The 13048-nt window shown below is 42.4% G+C and overlaps 1 protein-coding gene across 1 annotated transcript in view; it reads left to right on the plus strand.

Moving 5' to 3' along the window:
- LOC115129683 (neuroligin-4, X-linked-like) overlaps positions 1-13048 on the plus strand; it is a 74908-nt gene that overhangs the window by 27525 nt on the left and 34335 nt on the right. The window contains exon 3 of the mRNA XM_029660303.2: positions 2778-2930. Coding sequence (XP_029516163.1) covers positions 2778-2930 — 153 coding nt within the window. The remainder of the gene's footprint in view (positions 1-2777; positions 2931-13048) is intronic.

Consider the following 13048-nt stretch of genomic DNA (forward strand, 5'->3'; position numbering starts at 1 on the left):
GTAGTGTTCTCCTGGCATCCGCCAAACCCAGATTCGTCCGTTGGACTGCCAGATGATGAAGCATGATTAATTATGACAGAGAATGCGTTTCCACTGCTCAAGTGTCCAATGGCGGCGAGCTTTACACCCCTCTAGCTAAAGCTTGGCATTGCACGTGGTGATCTTAGGCTTGTGTGAGGCTGCTCGGCCATGGAGACCCATTTCATGAAGCTCCAGACAAACAGATATTGTGCTGAAGTTGCTTCCAGAGCCAGTTCGGAACTCGGTAGGGAGTGTTGCAACCGAGGACACATGATTTTTACTCACCAGGCGATTCAGCACTCAGCGGTCACGTTCTGTGAGCTTGTGTGGCCTACCAATACAAGGCCATTGTTGCTCCTTGACGTTTCCACTTCACAATGGCAGCACTTACAGTTGACCAGCTCTAGCATGGCATAAATGTTTCGAACTGACTTGTTGATAGGTGGCCCGGTTGAAAGCCGCTGAGCTCTTCAGTAATGTCATTCTACTGGCAATGTTTGTCTATGGAGATTGCATGGCTGTGTGCTTGATTTTATACACCTGTCAGCAATGGATGTGGCTGATATAGCCGAATCCACAAATTTGAAGGGGTGTCCACATACTTTCGCATATACAGTGCATTTGGAAAGCATTCAGACCCCTTTCCCTTTTCCACATTTTGTTACGTTACAGCCTTATTCTAAGATGTATTAAATAAAATAAAAAATTATCATCAATCTACACACAATACCCCATAATGACAAAGTGAAAACAGGTTTTTAGAAATGTTTGAAAATGTATTTAAAACAAACAGAAATACCTTATTTACATAAGCATTCAGACCATTTGCTATGAGTCTCGAAATTGAGCTCAGGTGCATCCTGTTTCCATTGATCATCCTTGAGATGTTTCTACAAATTGATTAGAGTCCACCTGTGGTAAATTCAATTGATTGGACATGATTTGGAAAGGCACATATAAGCAACTTTTATCCGAGACTGGATTGTGTCAAGGCACAGATCTGGGGAAGGGTACCAAAACATTTCTGCAGCAATGAACTTTCCCAAGAACACAGTGGCCATCATTCTTAAATGGAAGAAGTCTGGAACCACCAAGACTCTTCCTAGAGCTGGCTGCCCGGCCAAACTGAGCAATCTGGGGAGATAGGTCTTGGTCAGGGAGGTCACCAAGAACCTGATCGTCACTCTGACAGAGCTCCAGAGTTCCTCTGTGGAGATGAGAGAGCCTTCCAGAAGGACAACCATCTGCAACACTCCATCAATCAGGCCTTTATGGTAGATTGGCCGACGGTCAATGAAAGGCACATGACAAGCGGGCGCTTGGAGTTTGCCAAAAGGCACCTAAAGCACCTATGGTGGTGGCAGCATCATGCTGTGGGGATGTTTTTCAGCGGCAGGGACTCAGAGACTAGTCAGGATCGAGGGAAAGAAGAACAGAGCAAAGTACAGAGAGATCCTTGATGAAAGCGCTCAGGACCTCAAACTAGGGTGAAGGTTCAACTTCCAACAGAACAACGACGCTAAGCACACAGCTAAGACAAAGTAGAAGTGGCTTCGGGGCGTCTTTGAATGTCCTTGAGTGGCCCCAAAAAAATCTAAAAAACAGTTTTACTTTGTCATTGTGGGGTATTTTGTGTAGATTGATGAGGGGAAAAAACTATTTAATCCATTTTAGAATAAGGCTATAACGTAACAAAATGTGTAAAAAGTCAGGGGGTCTGAGTACTTTCCGAATGCACTGTAAATTGAGGTTTAGATAAAGTTGGTTTGCACTGTATAGTATTTTTACCCAGAGGCTAGAAGAACACCTTTTATTTTTTGTGTTGAAGTAAGGAAATACTTGAAAATCCCTCCTTCCCCAAATCATTGATTCTAAATTCATTGATTCTCCACCATGTCCTAAGGAGGTAGAATGTGAAAAGCAGTGGTAGAATGCTGAGCGATGACTTCTGCGATGCTGGACCCCATAGGAATCAACTATAAGTCATTGAACAACACCTTATTGAGGCCCGTGACTGCTGGTTGAACTGAATTGTCATTTATCCTGCTAGCAGGCTGGTTGTTTGTGGAACATGATATCCCTCTCCAATCTTCTCTCATGCTAAGGCTCTACCGTCTTCATTTATAATCAACTCCTACACATGTACTAATCACCAGCTTTAATCAGAACCAGAGTAGGGACGTTCCGTTATAAAGTACTCACCCTACCTAATTGTACTGTAGCAGTCATGTTTGTACGCATCTCAAATTACACCCTATTCCCAATATACAGACTCTGTTCAAAAGTGGTGCACTATATAGGAAACATGGTGTCATTTGGGAAACCGTCCTTGTGTGTTGGTGTAACTCCAAGAACACAGAGCCTGATATCTGCAGAATGATGCCGCTATCACATATCAAATATGGCAAGTTTCCCCTCTTACAGTATCTCCAATACCACAGTACTTACAGTCGACCGTCTCGTCCAATAGCGCTTCCCTATGACGCCCACTTTGAACTACCGATATTCCATTGGCCTGCTGATTTTTCAAATGTCAAATAAACGTATGCATCCAAAGTAAAGGGTGTGGCTGGCAACCTTCCTAAGCACCCAAAATGACACTCTATTCCCTTGTGTAGGAGCCTACACTACGTTGGACAAAGGTCCATAGGGCGATGGTCAAAAGTAGTGCACTATATACGGAACCGGGTGCCATTTGGGACGTACTACCAGACTCAGTGTTATCTACAGGCGCTCATTGTTGCTCTTCTTTCCAGACATCCACGACGAGAACGGGCTGAAGCCGGTCATGGTGTACATCCACGGTGGATCCTACATGGAGGGAACGGGGAACATGATCGATGGGAGTATCCTGGCGAGCTACGGAAACGTCATCGTAATCACCATAAACTACAGGCTCGGGGTGTTAGGTAAGTCACAGCATAACATTTGGGTATTCTTGGCGCTTTGTGTTGTGATTTCTATGGATTGATGGATTCATCCATGTTGTGCGTTTGATGTGTGTTTTGGTTGGCTGTAGTTCTGTAAATGCTGGCGATTAAAATTGTGAGGTTTATGTGGTACAATTAGTATTTTTCAAAATGTGTGTTCTTTGTAAAATGATGTTGGATTTCAGTATTTTCACAACTGATGGCACAGCAGGAAATAAACCCATACAAATTGAATGGGGAGTAAATATGTTTTGTTTTTACTTCTACCTGATTTGGTAGAAGTTGACATCTCATATCAGATTGCTCTAATAGTACAAGAGAGGAGAATGTGATGGCAGGAGATAATATTTCTCATAGGAGAGGTTTCTGGTAAAACAACGTTAAATGTTCAGACATGGAATTAAGCTATTTTACCCCAGCATATCATCTCCTGTAACTCCAGTCTGAACTCTGGGGATAATGGTGTCGGAGAAGTTACCAAGCTGATAGGCTTTGTCATCCCAGTCCATAGTGATACTGTGCATGTTTTACCAAATTATACCAGACCTACGAATTGGAAGATAACCAAACACTCAAGCTATACTGTCTTGATTATACTATGTGGGCCCACATTATGCTTTGTTCATGGATCTATTTTTACCAACAGCTATATTAGTCAGAAGCATCTGCAAAATGTATGCCATGTTTATTTTCTAAATCCACTGTACAGTACATTTCGCAGTTCTTTCTGCAGTGTTCGGATAAACTCCTAATCTCGTCCACCAGCCGGCTCTGTCTCTGTCACACCTCTCTGTCTATGAGTACTACACCTCACTGTCTATATACGGTAATAATTGAGCCTGGGGACGAGCCGAGACTAAACCTGGTAGTTTCATGGAGGCCAAGATGCTGAAGTGTTGTTAAGCCCATAAGAAAACCAAAGCTACATCCAGGGTGTTCAATTCATATTCACACCCCGGGATCCACTGCTGCTCTGCTTTCCATTTGCTATAAAGCTGAGCTGTCTGCACTGCTCGCTATATTTAGTTTCGCGATTGAGAGCCAGGGGGAAAAGGTGTTCTGGAAAAGTATGCACTGCGGAAGAAAGAAGAAGAAAAAATGTGGAGAGAGGAGAAAGAAGGCCCTTGTTAAGTCTGTCTCTCTGCTTCTTTGATAGACTGGGTGAGGAGAGAGATGAGGGTGTGTGTGTGTGTGTGTGTGTGTGTGTGTGTGTGTGTGCGTACATTTTTGTGGGTACCTATAAATGCACGCATGTTTGTGTGTCTCTCAGAGTAGAGGTTCATGCTAGAGCATCCCTCAGCTGCATGGTCTCTATGCCATATAAATAGAAATGTATTCATCCCAGATAAAGGTAAGGACCAGAATGTAAATTCTCCTCAGACACTCACCACCTTCCTCTCCCAGAAAATTGGGCAGTCTCTTGCTAGATAGATGACGTCTGAATAGTGTTTTCAGGTAGTCTGATGTCTGAATAGTGTGTTCAGGTAGTCTGATGTCTGAATAGTGTGTTCAGGTAGTCTGATGTCTGAATAGTGTGTTCTGGTAGTCTGACATCTGAATAGTGTGTCCAGGTAGTCTGACGTCTGAATAGTGTTTTCAGGTAGTCTGACGTCTGAATAGTGTTTTCAGGTAGTCTGATGTCTGAATAGTGTGTTCAGGTAGTCTGACGTCTGAATAGTGTGTTCAGGTAGTCTGACGTCTGAATAGTGTGTTCAGGTAGTCTGACGTCTGAATAGTGTGTTCAGGTAGTCTGACGTCTGAATAGTGTGTTCAGGTAGTCTGACGTCTGAATAGTGTGTTCAGGTAGTCTGACGTCTGAATAGTGTGTTCAGGTAGTCTGACGTCTGAATAGTGTGTTCAGGTAGTCTGATGTCTGATGTTTGAAGAAGCAATTCATTTTATTAACAAGATAAGTGTTGTATTATGTAACCAACCAGTGCTACATTATGTAACCAACTATCATGGTGACGGATGGTATCTTTAGCCTCTTAATCTCACAAACACGCAGCAGGATTGCATGGTGTGTCCGTGCAGCAGAGTGTGTGTGAGATGGAATCAAGAGCAGTAGGGGGGTCATCTGTGCTGTGTGCTGTGTGCTGTGTGGTGTGTGTGTGTGTGTGGCATCTCCGGCTCTGTATCCAGTGGCTGGCCCTGGCTGTGACCGCGTTGGTACCATGCCATGCTGCCACGCTGTTTTCGTAACACTGCACCATCTGTGTCCAAGCTCCACATGGGCCGATCTGTTTGACGAGCTCTCCCTGAGCTCCATTACTCTGAGCTGGGATGTGTCAGAGCCACATGGCACTCCGCTCCTCTCCTCTTCTCCATCCCATTATGGCGAGACGTGAGGGGCCTGCTGATGTCTCCCTGATTCAGACGCATGTGTCTTGGCTGCCTACACTTAACCCTCTCTATCCTTACCTTCCCCCACACCTTCTCTGCCTATCTCTTTCAGTCTCTATTTATGTCTCTTGTTCTCTCTCTCTGTCTCTCTCTCTCACTCTCTCTCTGCCTGGTATACACATGTTCTGAGTATTTGGCATCTAGGTCTTAAAATACAATTAAATACCGACTTAATCCAGTCCAGATATAGGTCCAGACGAGGGCTTTTACACCCCTACAAGGTCTGGAAACATAACGGGGGATTACCAATAGTTTGTTCTACTGGTGAATCTGTAATGGAATGGACATATTGTTTTGGGAACACAATATGTCCAAGATTCTAGGCCTATTCAGTTGGACGAGGAGAACAATTTTAGCACAATATTATTTTAGCTGATTGATCTCGATACAGTGTCCATATTAGGATAGCCTCTGCCTCAGCAGGACTTGTCAGTCTCTCTAGATCTAATACAGCCTGAAGCCTCTTTTCCTCCTTGCCCCTGCTGATTGTGTCAGATGACACATATTTAACTGCGGTTTCCTGCACTGTGAAGAGTGTTACGAGAGAGAGCATTACATTTATTCCATGCTATTATATCAAAGAAAATGTAATGTAAAATTGTGTGTCTATCGTAGTTTTGTGTTATATATATATATACCGTATGGTTTACAGTGCATTCGGAAAAGTATTCAGAACCCTTGACTTTTTCCACATTTTGTTACAGCCTTATTCTAAAATGGATTCATTTGTATTTTTTCCTCATCAATCTACACACAATACCCAATGATGACAAAACCAAAACAGGTTTAGACATTTTTGCAAATGTATTAAAATATAAAAACTGAAATATCATATTCAGACCCTTTATTCAATACCTTTTCCTTTGGCAGTGATTACAGCCTCAAGTCTTCTTTGGTATGACGCTACAAGTTTGGCACACGTGACTTGCCCCGAAGCCACCCCTGCGTTGTCTTGGCTGGGTGCTTAGGGTCATTGTCCTGTTGGAAGATTAACCACTCTGAGGTCCTGAGCGCTCTGGAACAGGTTTTCATCAGGGATCTCTCTATACTTTGCTCCGTTCATCTTTCCCTCGATCCTGACTAGTCTCCCAGTCCCTGCCGCTGAAAACATACCCACAGCATGATGCTGCCACCACCATGCTTCACCATAGGGATGGTGTCAGCTTTCCTCCAAACGTGATGCTTGGCATACAGGCCAAAGAGGTCTAAGAGTCCTTTAGGTAACTTTTGGCAAACTCCAAGCAGGCTGTCATGTGCCTTTCATTGCCTTTCATTGACCGTCTGGCCAATCTACCATGAAAGCCTGATTGGTTCTTCCATGTCCACAGAGGAATTTTGGAGCATTGTCAGAGTGACCATCGGGTTCTTTGTCACCTCCCTGACCAAGGCCCTTCTCCCCAGATTGCTCAGTTTTTCCGGGCAGCCAGCTCTAGGAAGAGTCTTGGTGGTTCCAAACTTCTTCCATTTAAGAATGATGGCCACTAGTGTTCTTGGGGACCTTCAATGCTGCAGAAATGTTTTGGTACCCTTCCCCAGATCTGTGCCTCGCCACAATCCTGCCTCAGAGCTCTACAGACAATACCTTCGACCTCATGGCTTGGTTTTTGCTCTGACATGCACTGTCATCTGTGGGACCTTATATAGACAGGTGTGTGCCTTTCCAAATCATGACCTATCATTTGAATTTACCACAGGTGGACTCCAATCAAGTTGTAGAAACATCTCAAGGATGATCAATGGAAACAGCATACACCTGAGCTCAATCTCGAGTCTCATAGCAAAGGTTCTGAATACTTACGTAGATATTTTTATACACTTGCCAAAATTTCTAAAAACCTGTATTCACTTTGTCATAATGCGGTATTGTGTGTAGATTGATGAAGAACATTTTTTATTTAATCAATTTTAGTATAAGGCTATAATTTAACCAAATGTGGGGTTCTAAATACTTTCCGAATGCACTGTAAGTCTGTAACGTCCATGTCAACAACTGAGAGAGACAGTGAATGATGTGTCTCACAACATCTCATAGTATTTGTGTTTCCACTATCTACAGATTTACTGCTGTGTTTTTTGTGGTTTATGCTGATGTGATTTATTAGGGCTGTTGTTGGTCTTTGGTTGTGGCCCTAGGGGCCCCCCCAGGGGGCCTAAGGGGGGCCCCCCAGGGGGCCTAAAGGGGTCCCTGCTTGACTTCACTCACACTGGGTCAAGGACAGCTAGTGCCAGGAGAAGATCTGAACCCCCTGTTGATTTCCCCCAGCTAGTGAGGGTTGAAGACATGTCGGCCATATCACCCTTGTTTGGGAAGAGAATATGTGTGTGGCTGGGAGGCTGTTCATGACATATATTGTACAATAAACACACTAATTCTGAGTCACGGAAAGGAGAGAGGAGAGGCCGCTTTGACGTGACAGAGAAGAGAACAGAGAGGCAGCCAACTGCCCCAGTGTTGATGCCTGGTCAGCTCTCTTTCAGCAGCCCCAGCTCATTTAAAAAGGAGAAAACAAACAAACACACATACATTTCCTTTAGGCCTGCACACGCAAGGAATGGGCCGGGTCAGGAAAACGAGGGCAAAGCATTCGTTAGCATGACAAATGGTCCCTCTCTCACTACGCTCCTATTGAAAATATGCACCGGTCTCATGACTACTTCTTCAAAAGCTTTTATATCAGATTCAGCTCTGATGGATGTGTCTCAGGGACGATGACGGTGTGTGATAGATAGAAAGAGAAATTGACGTGCTCAGCTCAAAAGTTTGTAGCAACAAGTCTTCGGGCGCCGGGTTCAAAGGGCACATCCTGGAAGAAAGTGGAAACATTCTTTACGTTGCAATGTATTGTTTTTAGCAGCATAGGTCAGAACATTCTGAAACCATTCAAATGTCATATTTCAGTGAGTGAGTTTTTCCTTTCTTATGGTGTGTTATGAACCACATTGAGCTACTGTTTGTTTGACTTAGTGCTCCACTAGGCTAGTTCGTTCTTTATTTCACACTAGTTGATTTGGACTTAAACTCTAGTAATGGTGAATAACTGTAAAAGAGAATACATTCTCAGTCAACTTACCTGGTAAAATAAAGGGTATATAAAAATGGCATTGGGGTCATGTTGACTGTTTGTTTATTATTTAATGGTTCATTTAGATCCATGTATAACAATTAACTATCACTATTTTTTGGGGAACTGTTACCTTTTAGATAAGAATGAATAAAGCATATGTGTCACACTCTGACCATTATTTGAGTTGTTTGTTTCAATGTTTTGTTCGGTCAGGGTGTGATATGAGTGGGCATTCTATGTTGCATGTCTAGTTAGTCTGTTTCTATGTGTTTTGGCCTGATATGGTTCTCAATCAGTGGCAGGTGTTTGTCGTTGTCTCTGATTGGGAACCATATTTAGGTAGCCTGTTTTGTATTGTGGTTAATGGGTTATTGTCTATGTGATGTTGCTTGTTAGCACAGTGTTTCTGTAGCAGAGTTAGTTAGTTAGTTAGTGTGTACACTTTGGTTTTTTTTCCGTCTTTTCTTTAAATCATGCTTTCACACCACGCTGCTCTTTGGTCTACTCAATACGACAATCATGACAATATGACTGCAACAACAAAGGAGTTGTTAAAAAATGACTTTGCAAATCAGAAATGAAACAAGTCAACAGTTACTTCTGAGTAATTGTCAGATCATTATGGATTACGGTTGGCTCTTTATCGTGAATATGAATAGATTGTTTTTGTTCGGAAGACCTTTAGAGGAGGGAGGTGATTGAGCTTTTCAGGTCCTGCTTTTTGTAACAATATTTAGCAAAACAAGGCTGATCGCAGACAGGTTCACTTTTAAAGGTCATTACCGTCATGATGGTTCGGTAGAAGAGCGCCCATTGTAATTGTAAACAAAACACTGAAATGTATTGATATTGATATCTTCTGTCTCTTCCCTATGGTCTGTAAATGTTCCTTTCATGGAGATTTTTTTTTTACTTGGCCAAATATAGTGGCCATTATTTTCATGTCGTCATAAAGCACATAAATATAAAAAATATGCAGTAGCTCAACACTCAATCCAGCTATGTTTTTCTGGAAGTGGGCATGCAGGCTCTCTCCAAGACCGCCATACAGAGATATTTTATCACATTCACATTCATTCACCTTTAAGTGTTTTTCTTAGCTTTTGAGCTGACACAGTTGTGTCAAGCAAAGCAACAGTACACCAGATGCACTGGAGAGATTTGGGTAGTGCCACACAGGCCCAGATGGAGAGATGGGACATGGACATCATCAGTGTGTGGATCAACACACACACGCACGCACGCACAAACGAACGCATGCGCGCGCGCACACACACACACACACACACCACACCACACCACACCATACATTACATACACATACAGATACACACATTACACACATTACAGACACACACACACAAACAGACACACACACACACAGACAAAAAGAGTTGCACTGAGGACAGCAAATACTGAATCTCAGAAGAGTAGAAAGATCGAGGGATAATAAAAAGAAAGTTGGGTGGTATTTTAAATTGATTTGATCAGTGGCTCAGTAAATCTCCATGTTCTCTGAAAGCATCCTTTTTTTGTTACGCCAGAGGATGAGTGCATGGCTGATGCCCTCCTCTCTCACCCTCTCTGTCTTCCTTTCCTCTCCCTAATGCATTGTTTATCCTGTACAGTTTGTTTTAAGTAAGTGGTCTGGTACACAGAGTATAGTGAATGGAATTGCATGCTGCATTGACTTTTGGCAATTACAATCGGTTGATATGACCGGGCATCGCTCGCTCATCTCCCTCCATGGTTTAAAAAAGCCTCAGCCGCCGCTATCCAGTCTGGTGGATAATGAGGCCGGATGGAAAATGCCACGGTAAACATTTTAAAATGAGACTCAGACTGCCGAAAAATGACTGATTTGCAAATGGCTAAGTGGAATGGCAGGTTGGCCATAATAGCTGTTTAGTTTTGACAGTCACTACACAATGGGGGGAGTTGATTTGGTTCTGATGGGAGCTAGTAAACGACGATGGATGGTGGCAATGTTTCCACCTCTGGGTTAACCACTATGGTGGACTGTGCGGCTGAACAACACCAGGTCATCACAGTCTATTTCTCCCTGTGACTCCCTCTGTGTTTGACGGTCGCACATTTCGCGACCCACACGTTCCAGGTTCAATTGCTATTATACCAGCTGTAATGTGAAGCAGTAGAAGCCTAGGAGAGTGTGGGTGGGTGGGTGTGCCTGCATGTTTCTTGTGGATACTGTTTTCTATAGTTGCAAATATATATCATGTGTCTCTTACAGTTTTATGTATGAAGGTAATTGTCAGAGAGTAACAAAAAGAGCCTAAAACCACAAGACGGGTTTAACATAGCAAACGCGTCATCAGTTGATGATCACAGTCATTCTGAGATTACAGTGAGTCCGTTGACCTGAGAAGACGTCAAGAGACAGATGAAATCAAAACCCACCCAGCCAAGCAACAATAAACTTATATCGCTCAATGTTATGGTTCCACAGAATGGGACTTCACTGTAGACTGGCTCTGAATTGAATACGCATACAGATTCAAAATATCTGTGACATTACAGCTGTATTAAGCCACATGAGTTGCAACCCAAATATGATTTCCTGTTGCAGTTTACTGAAATATGGCCATACACTTGTATATGTAGAGGAATAGTGACGAAAGGTTGTCATATTATTGTTATTTTATATTATGATGATGATCATCATCATCATTATTATTAATATTATTATTATTCTGATTATTATTATTATACTAGTACTGATGCTGCTCATTCCTGGTCAGCTGTGCTGTAGTCTTATTGTAAAAGCTAAGAAATGAGAGAAAATGTTTTGTGTTTGACCTTCTCTTAAACATTATTCAATTTTTAAAGGTTTTGGGAGCCTCTAAGCATCACAATTTAGCAGTGTAAAATGTTTTGCATATTCATGTTCAGAGTTTGTTTATTTGCAAAGCTCAAGGTGTTAAAATGCTTCAGTTCCTGAGGTGGCGATGAAGACTCAATTTAACAGTAACAGACTGGCAATGTATAACATTGAGGAAAGGAATTGAGCTATTGACACGACCAAAATCTACATATTTTAATTGTTAGATGCCTTTTTATCATCCTCTTCTCTCCCCTACATGATTGACGACCGGGCAGTGTGAAACATCCTATATCACACTTGGTTGGATACTATTCCTTCAAATAGTCTACTTCGCCCTTAACATCCAGGGGTGCAACTTTCACTGGGGACGGGGGGGACATGTCCCCCCCACCCCACCCCCACAGCAGCAGGGCAGCAGCGTAGCCTAGTGGTTAGAGCATTGGACTAGTAACCGTAAGGTTGCAAGATCGAATCCCCGAGCTGAGAAGGTACACATCTGTCATTCTGCCCCTGAACAAGGCAGTGTTATGGCAAGGCGATCCCCGAGGGGAACTCCACCCCCATTCAGCTGAAAAGGTGGCGCAGGGAATTCAAAAATATTCTTTAGAAATATTTCATTTTAACACATTAACAAGTCCAATACCTCAAATGAAAGATAAACATCTTGTTCATCTACCCATCATGTCCATCACGCAGCCATTCTTTCCAGCCAAAGATAGAGTCACAAAAGCAGGATTAGAGATTAAATGAATCACTAACTTTTTGAAAATCTTCATCAGATGACACTCATATGACATGTTACACAATACATTTATGTTTTGTTCGATAATATGCATATTTATATCCACAAATCTCGGTTTACATTGACACCATGTTCAGAAATGCCTCCAAAATATCCGGAGGAATTATAGAAAGCTACGCCAGATAACAGAAATCCTCATCATAAACTTGGACTAAAGATACATGTTCTACATATAATTAAAGATACACTGGTTCTTTAATGCAACCGCTGTGTCAGAATGTTTTAAAACGTTATGGAAAAAGCCTACCATGCAATAATCTGAGACAGCACTCAGACGTAAAAGTATTTCTCCGCCATGTTGGAGTCAACAGAAATATGAAATTACATCATAAATATTCCCTTACCTTTGGTGATCTTTGATCAGAATGCAGTGTAAGGAGTCCTAGTTCCACAATAAATTGTTGTTTTGTTCCATAATGTCCAATACTAGTGTCCAATTAGCTGCATTTGTTACCACTTTCAGCTCACGTGCCCAAATGCTGACGCTGGTCCAGGACAACTCGCATGAAAACTTCAAAAATATATATTCCAGGTCGAATAAACTGGTCAAACTAAGTAGAGAATCAATCTTCAGGATGTTATTTTCATATATATCCAATAACGTTCCAACCGGATCATACGTTTTCAGCTGCAGCCAAATGGAACGACGGTGGCACCCACAGAGAAATGCGCCACAGGGAAATTGCATTCTGCCGGGACAGTGACTATTTCCCTCCCATTCGGTCAAAGTTCACACCAGAAGCTCCATTCCACGTTCTACTGAATGAGGACATCTAGTGGAAGGCGTAGGAAGTGCTACCAGATCCATATCTTATTTGGAAGTGGATAGGCAATGACTTGAATTTAGACATGCATTCAGAATTTCACTTCCTGTTTGGAAGATTGCCTGCCCTATGAGTTCTGTTATACTCGCAGACATAATTCAAACAGTTTTAGAAACTTCAGAGTGTTTTCTATCCAATAGTAATAATGATATGCATATATT

The sequence above is a fragment of the Oncorhynchus nerka genome, linkage group LG5, assembly GCF_034236695.1.
Source record: "Oncorhynchus nerka isolate Pitt River linkage group LG5, Oner_Uvic_2.0, whole genome shotgun sequence".
Taxonomy (NCBI): Eukaryota; Metazoa; Chordata; class Actinopteri; order Salmoniformes; family Salmonidae; genus Oncorhynchus; species Oncorhynchus nerka.